Genomic DNA, 14,437 nt, shown 5'->3' with positions numbered 1-14,437 from the left:
CTATTGTTGAACCCAAGTTCCAGCATCATCCAACAGTCTTTGGCTGATGGAGGATACTGGGAGCGGCAGTTCAATAACATCTACAGCGCTGCAGGTTGAATTATAAATAAGAGAGTTCAACTCACAATATATTGGCCCCACTCTGACTGAGGACAGCCCTGCTTTCCCCCCCCCCTCCTGCTGCCTGGAAGCTCTCTAGGGGTCTAATGACCTCTCATTAGTGCAACCCTGTCTCTCTTCCCCTCCTGCTTGGCTCCCACTTCATGTCAATACTAGACACACTCAGTGCCTCACTGTAACTACTTCCTTGCCAGAAAGAACTCAAGAGAGAATAGTGGACAGGACATGGCAGGCTTAGATTCCCAGAACATGGCAATGGTAAGTGTGAGCATGTATACAAATATCAATGTAATTGCTTGTACAAAGGGTACATTCATCTCATTCCTTTAAAACTGCGTCTCAAACGCTCTGGAAACATAAAAACGCCCTTATAATCGCTTCCATAGGTGATCATCATGCACAATAATGTTCATTCAAGGATCTTTTAGAGATACATTAACCCCTGCTTTGGCCTGTGTAAGAGAGAAGATAATATCTGCCAGGCGGGGCAGGGAAAGAGTTAATGGCAACTTCCCAGGCTCATGGAAACAAAGTGTGAGCCGTCCAAGCAGTGAGTGACTGAATGTCATTATAGATATACCCTTGCCGACTGGCTGAGTGGTCCATTCCGGAAGTAAGGACAGTAGAAGTATTAGTGGGAGAGTGTCAGCGCATGGGGCAGTCCGGGCGGCAGCGTTGTCTATGGTAACGTTGACGGGTAACTAGATACTGCGCACAGGCACTGATGAGTTTCCTGGGAGAGCCCCTCGTGAGAGAGGAGACTTGGAAGTTTCCAAACTATTGCAGCTAACACGTTCCAGAGAGTAGGGATTCCGCACGAGGAAGTAGCTGCCAGGCTCGGCCACTGTCACTAGCAGGAAGTCGTCCGTCGCACAACCCCCTCGTCTCCCCCTGTCCCCTCCCGCTGCCGCCAGTGATGTTTAAATGGGCCAAGTTGGGAGAAGCGGCGGAGAAGGCAAATCTTGTTTGGTCAGAGAGTGTGTGAAGTGCAGTGTGTGACATGTAGCATGAAGGGATCCCCCAGCAGCCCCTAAGCACCAGGGCACATGTGCTAGAGAGAGGGGCAGGGGAAGCACTGCTCACGTGTAATCATTATTGTTATTATTATTATCCTCCTCATTAATACTCGCAGACAAGCGGAAGCAGCAGCCTGGCAGCAGGTGGATAAGGGGGATCCAGAGGCACTAGCCCAAACTGCTTCCTTGGCCACAGGGTCAGCCAAGGGGCATAAGAGAGGAGGGGAGAGGGGGCATTGCGAGCCCAGGCGAGAGAAGCTTAGAGGGGCATAAGGGCACAGGGAGGTGAGTAGGGGCCACTGGGCCCCACAGTGCACTTACATCACTGGGGGGGGGCGGGTTGCTGGAGGTCGATCGGGGATCAATAAGAATTTCCAGAAGCAAACACACGATGTCTCCGGCGGCTCAGCCCTCTCCAGCATGTCATGTCTCAGGCAGCTGCACATCAGCAGCACAGGAGTTGCACAGCGACGAGCACTGAAGCCCGACACTCGCTGCTAGCAAAAGTCGCCGCTACCTAGAAAGCACAAAGTCGCTGCTGTAGCCCTCTGGGGGCAATTCCAACAGACGGTGCCATTCCCGCGGACTAGGGGGCAACACCATGCCGGCTATCAAGAAAGAGAGACCGGACCGAGAGGAGCTAGCCCTTGCAGCCTTCAACCAGCCCATAGACTCCATCCCGGGTTACCTCGCAGCTGCTATCCCAGTAGTGACTCCGCACCCGCCAGCTTACGAGCACCTCTTCTCCCCCCACCGAGCCTACCTGGGCTTGCCCGAGCCCCACCACCACCCCCCGCTGCCCGATGACATGATGCTCGAGAGGTTCTCCTCCATCCCGGACTTCCAGCCGCTCTTTGATCAGGGGGAGCCCTGCATTGAGGTGGAGTGTGGGGAGAACAAGGCTCTGCTCTACATCCAGAAGTTGTGCCAAGGCAGCAAAGGGCCCTCCATCCGATACCGAGGAGAGTGGCTCACCCCTAACGAGTTCCAGTTTGTCAGCGGCCGGGAGACAGCCAAGGACTGGAAGCGGAGCATCAGGCACAAAGGTACCGGGACATAGGGGAAAAGTTACGGCAAAGTCTGCCACCGAACCACTGTGCTGCTCATTGGGGTGGCTTCATTGGCTGGGGGTTGCTGGGAGTTGTAGTTCTGCAGCAGCTGGAGTGCCAAAATTGTCACTAGGGTTAGGTCTGACACAAGCTCAGTGTCTTGCTCCTGGGAAATGCTTGGGATTCTTAGGGAGTCTGTGTGTCTGGCTGGGATGTTATTTAGGTAGGTTATTTATTAGCCTCTTATCATCAAGCCTCTCAGCATACACTCTGTACATTCAAATATGCCTGTTTATTGCCGGCTATGTGCTTGCCTTGATAAGGGTCTGTGTTTCAGCTTATTTGTTATGTTTGATAGCACATTTATTAGGGGGTTGGCTGTGATCGATGGGATCATTTTACGGGCATTTGCTGGGACTGAAAGGGCATTTGTCAAAGTGTCTCAGCAGTAGGAAATGAGTTCATTTAGTTGTTTTATTTTTCTTAACTCATTGGATGCCGGATGTGGTTAAACCTCATTATCCCATGTAACTAACCGTGGTACTCTGTAAATGAGTCTAATCCAAAGGTTAATGGGGCATCAGGCAGCATATGGTTAGTAGCTGGGGCTCTGTTCACGGAGAGCTGAAGGAAGGGAATACTCAGTAATACACAAGTATCAGGGGACAAGAGGGAGATGCCCGGGGATACCCATTCACATTACTCATGGGGAGAGGGTTGGTTTGGGTGGAATCTGTTGTAACTTCCAAGTCTCCTTCCCCATCAAAGGTTCCTCTATTAAAGTGCTCAGAGCTCACTATGTGCTTACTCACGAAGAGCACAGAGTCCCATGAACCTTCTCAGATCCACTCTGTGCCAAACAGAATTCTGTCTGATTACTCCATGCCCAGGGGTTCTAATACAATAAATATTCAGCTGTAGCCAATAAAAGGAAATCATTTCTATTACTTTTGTAGGGTTTTACTCTCTCACAGCCCTGTATAGATAATACAGCATTAACCTTTACTCTGAGCCCATGCAGTGACTTAAGCCTAAACTCTGTCTGTAGAGGAAGAATTAACTCTTGGCTGTCACTGGTCATAGAACGGGTTAATGCAGCTGCTTTCTTCCTGGAAGTGTAGTCTTGGGCGTGGGTAATAGCCAAACGTGGTTATGGGAAGCTCCAAGGGCTGCTGGTGCTCAGAGTGACAGGAACCAACGCTGTGCCCCCCCCCCCACACACCATTTTCTCTCCCGCCTCCCCTCCCTCCTCCACCCTCTCTCTTCGGTGACCCCATATCTCAGGCTGAAGATTTGGCACTGAGGCGCAAGCTGCTGGGGTTGGAGAGGTAAATGGAGAGGGGTTGTTGCATTCACTGCCACACCCTGCCATACCATGGGTACCAAGGAATATGTTTATAGGAGTTTGGGGCGCATGGAAGTGTTACGGAATTTTTTTCCTAGGGATAGCCTAATATGACTTTCCACTGTCATTATACCAGAATTTATTAGCATTTATCTTTATGTGTATTTCTGCAGCAGAGATAAACTTCTTAGTGGATTTGATGGTGAATTAATGACATTTTGACCATTCAGATTGCATTTGAATTATTGATGGGTAGTTATGGAGATCAGGAATGCGCAGCCTAGGGCCCTCCAGCTGTTGTTGAGCTTTAAGTACTGTACACTGGGAACCCCCATATTTCATAGGGACAGCCTTGTGTCACTAACCACAACCAGTAATGACACCACTGGTTACCAATTTGTATTTTCCTGTACTTCATCAGGGGAAGGGGGTGGAGGTTATGAATGAGTTAACTTTGCTTTTACAGTCAGTGATTTTATCAGCCTGTATTCCAACACATTTACATTTATGTGATCTGCACTTGTTTATTCCTTATGGAAGCATGTGGCAGTGAGGCAGTTAACAGAGAGGGGCAGGGAGTGTGTCTTGTATTGATAGGAGGTGGGAGCCAAACAGGAGGGGGGTGAGACAGGGCAGCACTAATGAGAGGTCATTAACCCCCCCAGAGAGCTTCCAGGCAGAGGGGAGGGGGGCGTGTAACAGGAGAAAAGTCTGTTTATATGGTTGGGAAACTGCACTGTGAACTCAGTGGGCACTGCCAGTACGTGACACTGCTGCTGACAGGAGGGCTTTATTTACACAGTGCGTTCCTCTGTCCTACATACCGCTTTTTACTGGGTGTCAGATGGTCATTGATTAAAATAGATTAGGGATATACATGTGCAGTTTATCATTCCATTGCTTGCTTATTTATATCTAATTATTTCTGCTGTAGCCCTTAAACATATTTTGTACCTTATGTCTTACTGATAAGTTTGTATGTTTGGGTTGCTACCTCTATACGTGCCCATTAAGCCCATTACTAGTATGGCTGCAATGATTCATTGTTAGGGTGAGGATATGTGTGTGAATGCATGAGATGAGTGTAGGCAGTGCATGCTGGGGCTGTATCAATGCCTCCCCAACTGGCACTGAGTGCCTGACTGTCACCATGCTCTTACAATAGTGAGTAGTGTTGGCAGAAGGCATGTATCACTTGACTGCTTCCTTCTCTCTTGATGTCTTTCCATATGCCTGTACTTGGTCCTCACCTTGTTTCTTCTTTTCTCTCTTCCATATGCTGCTACCAGGGAAAAGTTTGAAGACTCTTATGTCCAAAGGAATCTTGCAGGTACATCCTCCAATCTGTGATTGCCCTGGGTGTCGAATATCGTCTCCAGTGGTAAGATTATTGTTATGTTTTAGTGCCACTCTTTCTACATCACCATATGATCAAGTGTTTGTGCTGAGAGGTCCTCCTACAACTGGGGCCATCACTAGGTGATTGGGCCGTCTGCCTGGCAGATGTTATTGCTTTGTGCCTGCGCCAGAGATTCTTCCTTGGCTTCTACAAAAGCAGTCCCTTTTGGCTTCAATTAGCAATTTCCTTCAGAATAAAAAAGAGAGAAAAACTACATGAAAGCAGCAAAGTTTGGCTGCATCCAACTGGATGGAATGGCAACATTTACACATTCCATGTGACTCATTTATTTCCACTTTGGTATACTAAAGGCATAAATGGGGCCAAATGAACATACATGAAGAGCATTTCAAAAAATTGCAGTGCTAATACTCTTCATGTTGTTATATCTTTTATAAATAGGCTTTAAAGGGACTGCAGCTTGAATATTCTCAAAGTAACACTACTAAATAAGTAATGTTTTTTGAACTGTATAGCTACGGCAGACTTTTCGCTTATTGGCTCCGAAAAGTGGTTCATTTTTAATGGTTTGCTATTTGCCGAGGTGGGGGGCAGCAGCTCAGGTTAAAGAATTGCTGGCATTTTTGGAAAGTTAAACCAGTGAAGTCCAGTTAATAGGTGTTAATTTTAGAAACATCTGGAGGATCTAAGGTTGCCGATTCCTGCAAACGGTCTAGATTTGAAAAACCTTTAACCGTATGTGGACATCTGTTGCCTTCAGTGATAATATAGGTACCAATGATTTTACCCCTTATTTCAATCACACTGTTTAGGCCTGTAGAATGTTTTTTGTATCCTGCAAGAAATATTTTAAAGGGTAGCACTGAATCCAGGATTTTGTTTGGGATTCAACCAAATCTCAGGACTCTGTGCAGGATTTGGAGTCTGCCTAATACTTTTTGTTCCGCAGAACCAAATCCTTTAAAACAGCTGGATCCAGCTGAATAATGAAAATATGAATTTAGTTCAGCCCTAGCACTAGCTTTCTGTTCCAACGAAGACTCTATTATGGCCCTACAGACAAATCCATGTCTCCAAACAGATGAATAGTATATGCAAATTGCATTTCAGAGATGGCCATATAATTTATTACTCTGAATTAAACATGCCGAGCCAGTGCCTTCTCCGCCTGTCCATAATAACCTGGAGCCGTCTTGTCCTACGGATTTATCTGTGGCTTTTATCAGAACTTCCCTCCCTACCAGGCTGCAAGCGCTGAAGGTGATAAAAGAAAAGATGACGAGAGGGAATTAATGGAGAAGAACAGTAAAAATCAATGAAATCCTATAGGCAGACGGAAGAAATTAGTCAAAAAGACAATTTTGTGGATCAAATGGCAGTTTCATTGATATCCTGCTTTATTACCTAACGCCAATGTGCCTTACACGGCTATATAAATTTAGATTTTAAAATGCAGCTTTATGTGAGCCGTGCTCCACTTTCCTCTAATATATCACCAGTGGTCTGGACCCACTGTAGCATTTCTCAGCCATGAGCCTTGTAATTCATTTGCTAAACAGTGCGGAGCTTTTGGATACCTGCCCGCATGCTGTTCAGGCTGGCTACCTGCTCAAGAGTTGTTTGAGATCATTGGTGTCCAGCTTCTGTTAGATGATCCAGAACTGCAATTCCTATCATTTATGGCAAGCTTGCGTCTGGCTGAGAATTGTGGGCGTTCTAAAAACAACGGGATGGCTGAAGGCCTTTAAGAGGACCCATACTGGGAAATCTTATACTTTGTTTCCTCAGATCCTAAATTAAGTGTATCAGTCAAATCTATTTACACATCTAACATGTGGCCTTTCAGTTGTAGCTGAACGACAAATCAAAATATTCCTATATTGAAAATTATAGTACAGGTATGGGACCTGTTATCCAGAATGTTCTGAACCTGGGGTTTTCCAGATAATAGATCTTTACATAATTTGGATCTTTGTACCTTAAGTCTACTAGAAAATCATGTAAACATTAAATAAATCAAATAGGCTGGTTTTGCTTCCAATAAGAATTAACTGTATCTTAGTTGGATCAAGTACAAGGTGCTGTTTTATTATCACAGTGAAAAAGGAAACTTTTAAAATTTGGATTACTTCGATAAAATGGAGTCTATAGGAGACAGTCTTTCCGTAATTTGGAGCTTTCTGGATTATGGGGTTCCGGTTAACGGTGGGTTGACACCTCTGCCTTACTATCTGAATCCAAGAGAACTTTTTTTTCTCTTTTGCATTAAAAATCACAAGCCCACCAAAAACTGAAATCTAAATTGCCATTAAAATTATTCACTGACTTTTCCCCACCCGTATCTACTTTATCTCTTATAGCTCTTTACCAAGTGCTCCTCTATTGAAATACATAGGCTAATAGCAGGGCATAATTCTTTTGCCCAGTGTTGGGGCACAGGGGATAGGAGACGTGTAGCTCTTTATGCCGCAGGTCTGTGAATGTTCAATCTCTAAAGAAAGCAACTGATAACGCATGGACTACAGCTAGCGTAAGTGCAGTATTGATAACAAACTGGCAAGGAGGTCTAAAATTTGGCATGACATGTCAACAGCTGTTATAGAAACGGCATCATTATAGAAAGGGCTGATCATCATATCTGTGAGGGGCAGGGTTGAAATATAAGTAGCAAAATGTAAAAACGTTTGACTTCTCCTTTAAGACCATCTATATTAGAAGATGCATAAAGCTTCTGTAACCTTAAAACAGAATCTTAGAAATAGGAGTTTTCAATAGTTCTATTACCATCTTCTGAATTTGCAGTTATTAACTTCTTATGCAGATAGCCCCACTTTGCCCTGCCGGCCACATGCCTCTATGCTGGGCCCCACCTTCTGCCTGTTGTCCTGCTGGGCCTCTCAGGGCATGTTCAATGGATTGTGAACCAAAATGCTTTCTTCTTCCTTTTGAAGGAGGTGAAAAAGTTAAGGATGACCTTGCATGAATTTCAGGAATGCAGGAGGTTGAGTGGATCTTCCTGACATGGGTGGGGTTAATATGCTCATTGTTTATTTTTGCAGTGATCTTGCTGGCATGTCCATAGTGAATCTGCTCACAGTCCATTTTCTGCTGTAAACTAACTGTTATGTCTGGGGTTAATGTGCTTTTTATTCATTTTCAATGGATAGTGACCTTACCCGGCATGTCTGGGGTTAATCTGTTCATGGGTTGTGGCAAAGGCCCTAAAATGCCAGGGACAAGCCAAGCACAGTGCATTCTTTTGGGGCCCCAAGCTTCACTTTTACCCTAGCCCCCATATTTTGTTGAGTAAGTCCTGATTATCTGTGGGTGGCAAAAGCTGTGAGGCGCAGTGTTGATAGTCATAGTAGTAGGTGCACTGATGTTCTTGGTGGCCGCTGGGTTGAGGTTCTCTGGTGGGCCCCAGGTACCCCAATCCCAGCTTACACCATAGGTTTTTCTTGAAACAATAAAAAAAAGAATGTTAAGCACAAGCCCTATTCATTTAACTCATGTTGAATACAGCGGTAACTGCCCCTTTAAACAGGCCAATGTGCAGCCCTGTCTCGGCATTATCTTGTTTCTAGAAAGTGTAACACTGTATATGTATTAGTCAATGCTTGCCCTTTAGACTTTGTTTTGGGGTCATTATGATATTAACTTTAACTCGGTTGCTTTGGTGACTTTGAAAGCCCAGGATATCGGTATGCAGGATGACACATAGCAATTGCATTTCAAGATCTGAAGCACAATCAACCACCTATCGAAATGATTAGTTTCCTTATGGGGCAAGAGAGATAAGAGCTGTCGTAACTTCTCAATGACTGGCTACTGAGCTGACTATTGGCTTTTGCATATGTATGTATACTATTATGTATTCCATGGCACCTAGGGGGTGATTTTAGCTGCTGGTAGTTTTCATCTGAGGCCCAACAAGCACTGGTGCAGCAGAGAAGTAAGGGTCTTCTGAAGAGGTTATTAGTTAGGGCCAATGGTATATAATTTTATAGGGATATGGCAATTTGTCTTAAATTATTCAGGAAATACAACTGGCCCCTAACTCTTACTTATTCTGAATTTTCTTGATAGGATGGAAATTATAATTCCAGCTTTTTTCTCATTATATTTTCGTTTTCATTGAAGAGTATTTCACCTTTAAGTTAACTTTTATTATGTTATAGAATGTCCTGTTCTTCGCAGCTTTTTGATTGGTCTTAATTATTTTTTTATAGTTATTTGCTTAAGTGCATCAATTAAACATTAAAGTTCAACCCAACTTTGCTTATTACAGCCCCCGAACTAGCCTTCCAATCTGAGGGAAGAAAGTAGTGAAGTTTTGCAATATCCAAACTGCAACCCTCCAGGCCACTACAACTCTCCGCATCGCTGTTAACAGCCTTTGGTATAGGATGGATATCACAGATGTATATGTTAAAAATATCTAATAAAGGTTACAAAATGATACATTTTCTTACACCTTTAGATACTGGTCCCTGGCCAAATTCCCTTTCTCTCTGTCATAAACAGGCCCTAGTTGGTGACCGTGTCCTTACTTGTATGACCCCCTGCCTAGAAGAGAAAAGTTGGTTGCCCAGCTGCACTTGAGCACGTCTGATCGCCCCCTCCCTATGCGGTCAGACCTCACAGCTGTCAGATAAACCGTCTCTCTGTGCTACTGGGGGAGGTGATCTTCACTGGGGTTGTCAGTGTCGCACATAGATATTCGGCTAACAATTCCCCTTTGAAAGCACTCAGGAAATGGGCAGGACTTGTCTCCTTCTGTCTGTTGACTGTGGTTTCAATGTCAGGGGCACGCCGGGCCCACTCTGATGGTGCTCAGCGGGTGAGGGGATGCAGGAGGGAAGCCCAGACTCCTTTCATAAGCACCTTGTACCCCTGCCAGGGACCTCCCACCCTCTCTCTCTCTAGCACGACCAAGAAACTGTCAGCTTTATGTGCTGGAGTGTGGAAATTGCTTTGCTGCCAAATCCCTGAGATGAATAGGGAGCTTTCTTTTTAATAATTGCTATTAGGAGAACGTGTAAGTCCCAGGCTCCGGCTGGCATGGGGCCAATCTCCAGTCTCCTTCTCATCCCTTTAGTTCATTGCGCTCTTCTCCCTTGCAAAGGGTTAACCATTGCAAATAGGCAGCCCACCCCTGTCGTATGCAATTTGTAGTGTCAGGGAGGCTAGAGGGGCTTTAATTAATGTCTGTGCTCTGGTTTGAGGCTGCGCTCATGTGGCCCTTTTGGGTTTTCTGTGATTAGGAGAATTGATTTGAAGAGGAAATTACTTGGCGAGGGCGAAGGTGGAGAGGAAGGGGGTGGTTGATAGTTTCAGAGAAGCCAGCAGATAATTGAAGGGGATAAGAGGGAAGTTGGGAGGAAGCAGCTTTTAGAGACAGTAATAAGGATCCATGTGAGAGAGGAATAAGTGAGGGTTTTATAGAGCGCGGATGTCAGTGGTGGCGTCTGATGTCCGGCTTCTGGGTCCAAGGCTTGGGATACAGAGGGGGCAGATGTGCAGCAAGCGGGGTTTGTGTTAGAAAAACTGTCTGTTGACATTAAAGAGGTATAGAGCATATTGATCCCCAACCAATGAAGCTTGGTGTCTGAAAACATATCTTGTGTTACAAGGTGCAAAATGTGCTATGTTAAGGTGGAAAGCTTGTTCCACTTTCCTATCTTCTGCTTCTAATAACCCAATATCATAATTTTATTAGTGCATGACAAAGTGGTTGACTTTTATGACATGTAAAGTGTGTATTCTCTGATCAGCCAGATGCTCAGCTATTTGGCATACGGGCGCTGATCTAACGCAGATAGATGACATTTTCGTGTACACTGGTAGGTACAAATAGCAGGTGTTGTTCCAGATGATGTACCAGTTAGCTTTTTAAGCTGGCATGCAAGTACTGTATATAGCGATCAAGAGCTGACTCTTGCTCTGCCAACCAACAGCAGCACTAACTCCTACCGTATTCAGTTTAGTTAGAAACTGACCTACACTGGAGGCAGTGACCATACCAGCTTGAAAATAACAGGCACTCCAGTTGCAACTTGCAATGTCTGCAGATTGCCGCTAAGACTTACCATGGAGAGGCTGTACCATGTGAGAAGACAACACACCTGTATCTCTAGAGATCTACGCATTTGTATTATAATGCATTATAATTGTCTAAAATCTATACATGCATTTTTACTACTTTGCTATGGGCAACATCACCAGTTATGTTTGTCTCCCATGTTAATAAATATGCCCCTCACTGTATTTTTTTCCAATACCCTTACAGATGAAGCACTATTTATAATGAAGGCTTACTAAACCCTGTAAGAATTTACTTTGTTCCTCTAGCACACATGCACTGGCTTTCACCCACCCTGCAAGTCTGAGCAGTCATTGTGTTCTCACTTTGTGACACCAGTTCTGCTCTCAGTGCAGCTGAAGACAGGCCACTAACTCTCAGTTTGGAAATGGTCGCAATAGGTGTTGTGTGGTACCAGGAAAGCTGCTTCGGCTGTGTTGCCACGGTAACCAGAGATATTGCCTGAAGATAGGAGAGGGCAGGCATCCCTTCTCCCCACTGCCTAGAGCTCTGGTAATAGAGTGATATTAGATGGAGGGAGATAATTATAGGTCACTGTGCTGTGTCTGACAGGCCATCTTCATAGAGGTTAAAGCACAAGCTCCCATTATTAGGTGCAAGGATATAAATAGCATGTATAAAAAAAATCCATTTGACACCTTCAGGTACTTAAAGGGAGTTCAACTAAGACTTCTGGGTGAAAAAATTATACTGCTTCTATCTCTAAAATAGTGCAACAAACTATAATCACTCTTGGATCATCTTATTACACCAACCTTTGTCCCGGGCTTTGCATTTTTGCAATTTTAAAATACTGCCTTTTCCACTTAAAATATATCTTAAATACCTAATTATCTCAAGACATGCCTACAAGTGTTCTTTAAACTACGGACACCACCACTTTATTGAGTGGGCATTGACCAGTTGAGTAGGTGGACATTACTATACAAGCATCTCCTGTATACAGTATGCATCTGTATACAGTATGTATTTCCTGTATAGGATCTATTAACTGGAATGCCTGGGGTCTGGGGTTTTTCAGATAAGGGATCCTTCCTTAATCTCCATAATGTAAGTCTGCCATAATGTAAGTCTGCTAAAAATAATTTAAATCTGAAATAAAGGATTGTTTGCCACCAATATAGATTCATGCAGTTAGGATAAGTACAAGGTACTGTTTTATTAAAAAAAAATGTTTTTTTCAAGAGCTTTTCTTTTTTTTCTATTATATTGATAGTTAATTTGTTTGAAAGTTATCCCTCATGAAGCCAAAAATTGTTTCACCATTTTTCATTAAGACATAGCCGACAGAGAACACCATTTAATGAATTTTTTGGATGAGGTTGCTCATGAAAGAAGTCATACAAACACAAAAATTTACACAAAAAAATTACACAAACAGTGCTATACCCTTTCAGCATGTTTTATTGAACAGGTAGAACTATTTATTGAGAGTGGGGTTCTTTCATCTTCCTTCTGTGCTCCAAAAAAATAGAGGCAGGTGAATTGGCATCTCGTGAAATTGATCCTAGCGTGTAAGAATGTTATAGGGACCTTAGATTGTAAGCTCCACTGGGGCAGGAACTGATGTAAATGATGAACGTTCTATGTGTAAATATGTTGGTGCTTTATAAATAACAGAGAATACATTTAAAAAGTAAAGCGAATGATGAAATAAGGCTACATTTTGCCTTTAAACGGGCGTTCACATAAGTTGTAGTTCTACCCAGCTAGTCTTTCTTGAAGATACCATTTATAGTCCGACCCATATTTGCTTTCCATGAGTTGTTGACTGTGTTCCAATAATAATAATAATAATAATAATAATAAAGTATGTCTTGTTTTTCAAGCATAGGTGCTAGACTGAATTAGTGCAGTTACCCCATATCAACCATTAATATCTTTGCTTTCATTGTACTTGTAGTGGGACTGACTTAATGCTGCTGGTAAGTGCACTGTTCTAGTTTAGCCCCTTTGTTAGTTATTAAGCTCTACATTGGATGAAGTTGTCTTTAAAGAATTAAGATAAAGTGCTATCAGTTTAGATGCCAGAAAACAAACCTCTAAAAGTCTTACGAAATGTCTTCTGGAGATTTCTTTGGTTGCTACTGAAAACGTTTTTTTTCTAAAAAAAAATTGACTACATAGCCACATACTCATTCTCAGTCAGGATCAAATCCCAAGGCCCCATCCAGCCCCAGTGATCGTTAAAGGGATCCTGTCATTGAAAAACATGTTTTTTGCAAAACACATCAGTTAATAGTGCTGCTCCAGCAGAATTCTTCACTTAAATACATTTCTCAAAAGAGCAAACAGATTTTTTAATATTCAATTTTGAAATCTGACATGGGGCTAGACATATTGTCAGTTTCCCAGCTGCCCCAGTCATGTGACTGCACTTTAGGATGGAATTAATTTCTGGCAGGCTGTTATTTCTCCTACTTAATGTAACTGAATCAGTCTCAGTGGGACTTTTACTATTTAGTGCTGTTCTTAGATCTTCCAGGGAGCTGTTATCTTGTGTTAGGCAGCTGCTATCTCGTTACCTTCCCATTGTTCTTTTGTTAGGCTGCTGGGAGGGGGGTGATATCACTCCAACTTGCAGTACAGCAGTAAAGGTGACTGAAGTTTATCAGAGCACAAGTCACATGACTGGGGGCAGCTGGGAAATTGACAATATGTCTAGCCCCATGTCAGAACTCAAAATTAAATATAATAAAATCTGTTTGCTCTTTTGAAACATGAATTTCAGTGCAGAATTCTGCTGGAGCAGCACTATTAACTGATGCGTTTTGAAAAAAACATGTTTTCCCATGACACTTTCCCTTTACACCATTGGAGCATGCCTGCCCATTTGCCTTTCCAAAACAGATACTATTATTCCTAATATAAGTGCGTTAAAGCAACAGTAACACCAAAAAATTAAAGTGTTTTAAAGTAATGAAAATATCATGTACTGTTGCCCTGCACTGGTAAAACTGATCTGTTTGCTTCACAAACACTACATTAGTTCATATAAACAAGCTGCTGTGTAGCAATGGCAATGGTTATATGGCACAGGTTAAATAGTGGATAACAGATAACACCATTATGTTCTACAGAGCTTATCTGCTGTGTAACCTGAGCCCTTTCTCCTTTGAATGGCTGCTCCCATTGCTACACAGCAGCTTATTTATATAAACAATAGTTGTGTTTCTGAATATAGCAGTTTTACCAGTGCAGGGCAACACCAGTATACTTTTATTACTTTTAAACACTTTAATTTTTTGATCTTACTGTACCTTTCAGGCATCAGTGAACATGGGGCCTCTGGGTGACACAAGCATCTGCTAGTACAGGTAGTTTTGAAATTTTCCGAATCCTAAATCCACAGTGTGCTTTTAATAGTTACAAAATTAAGCTGTCCTATTTTTGTCTCCTACAGCTAGACACAGTCCTTGGTTAGTTGTCCTTGCTTGATACTGG

General features: G+C 43.3%; 1 protein-coding gene across 5 annotated transcripts in view; it reads left to right on the top strand.

Moving 5' to 3' along the window:
* The first annotated feature begins 292 nt into the window (after nt 1-292).
* LOC108696529 (sterile alpha motif domain-containing protein 11) overlaps nt 293-14,437 on the top strand; it is a 122,693-nt gene continuing 108,548 nt past the window's right edge. Inside the window, exons 1-2 of one of the 5 annotated variants that reach the window (XM_018225981.2) lie at nt 293-378; nt 4,820-4,911. In XM_018225981.2, the coding sequence (XP_018081470.1) occupies nt 4,840-4,911 (72 nt within the window). In that variant the 5' untranslated portion in view covers nt 293-378; nt 4,820-4,839. Of the gene's footprint in view, nt 379-506; nt 2,183-2,223; nt 3,514-4,819; nt 4,912-14,437 lie in introns of those variants that run through there. The other 4 variants (XR_005962553.1, XM_041569333.1, XM_018225980.2 and 1 more) reach the window with 4 other exon arrangements.

This window comes from Xenopus laevis, chromosome 7L (genome assembly GCF_017654675.1).
Source record: "Xenopus laevis strain J_2021 chromosome 7L, Xenopus_laevis_v10.1, whole genome shotgun sequence".
NCBI lineage: Eukaryota > Metazoa > Chordata > Amphibia > Anura > Pipidae > Xenopus > Xenopus laevis.
The sequence above is the reverse complement of the archived record's forward strand: the minus strand, read 5'-3'. Positions and strand labels throughout refer to the sequence as shown.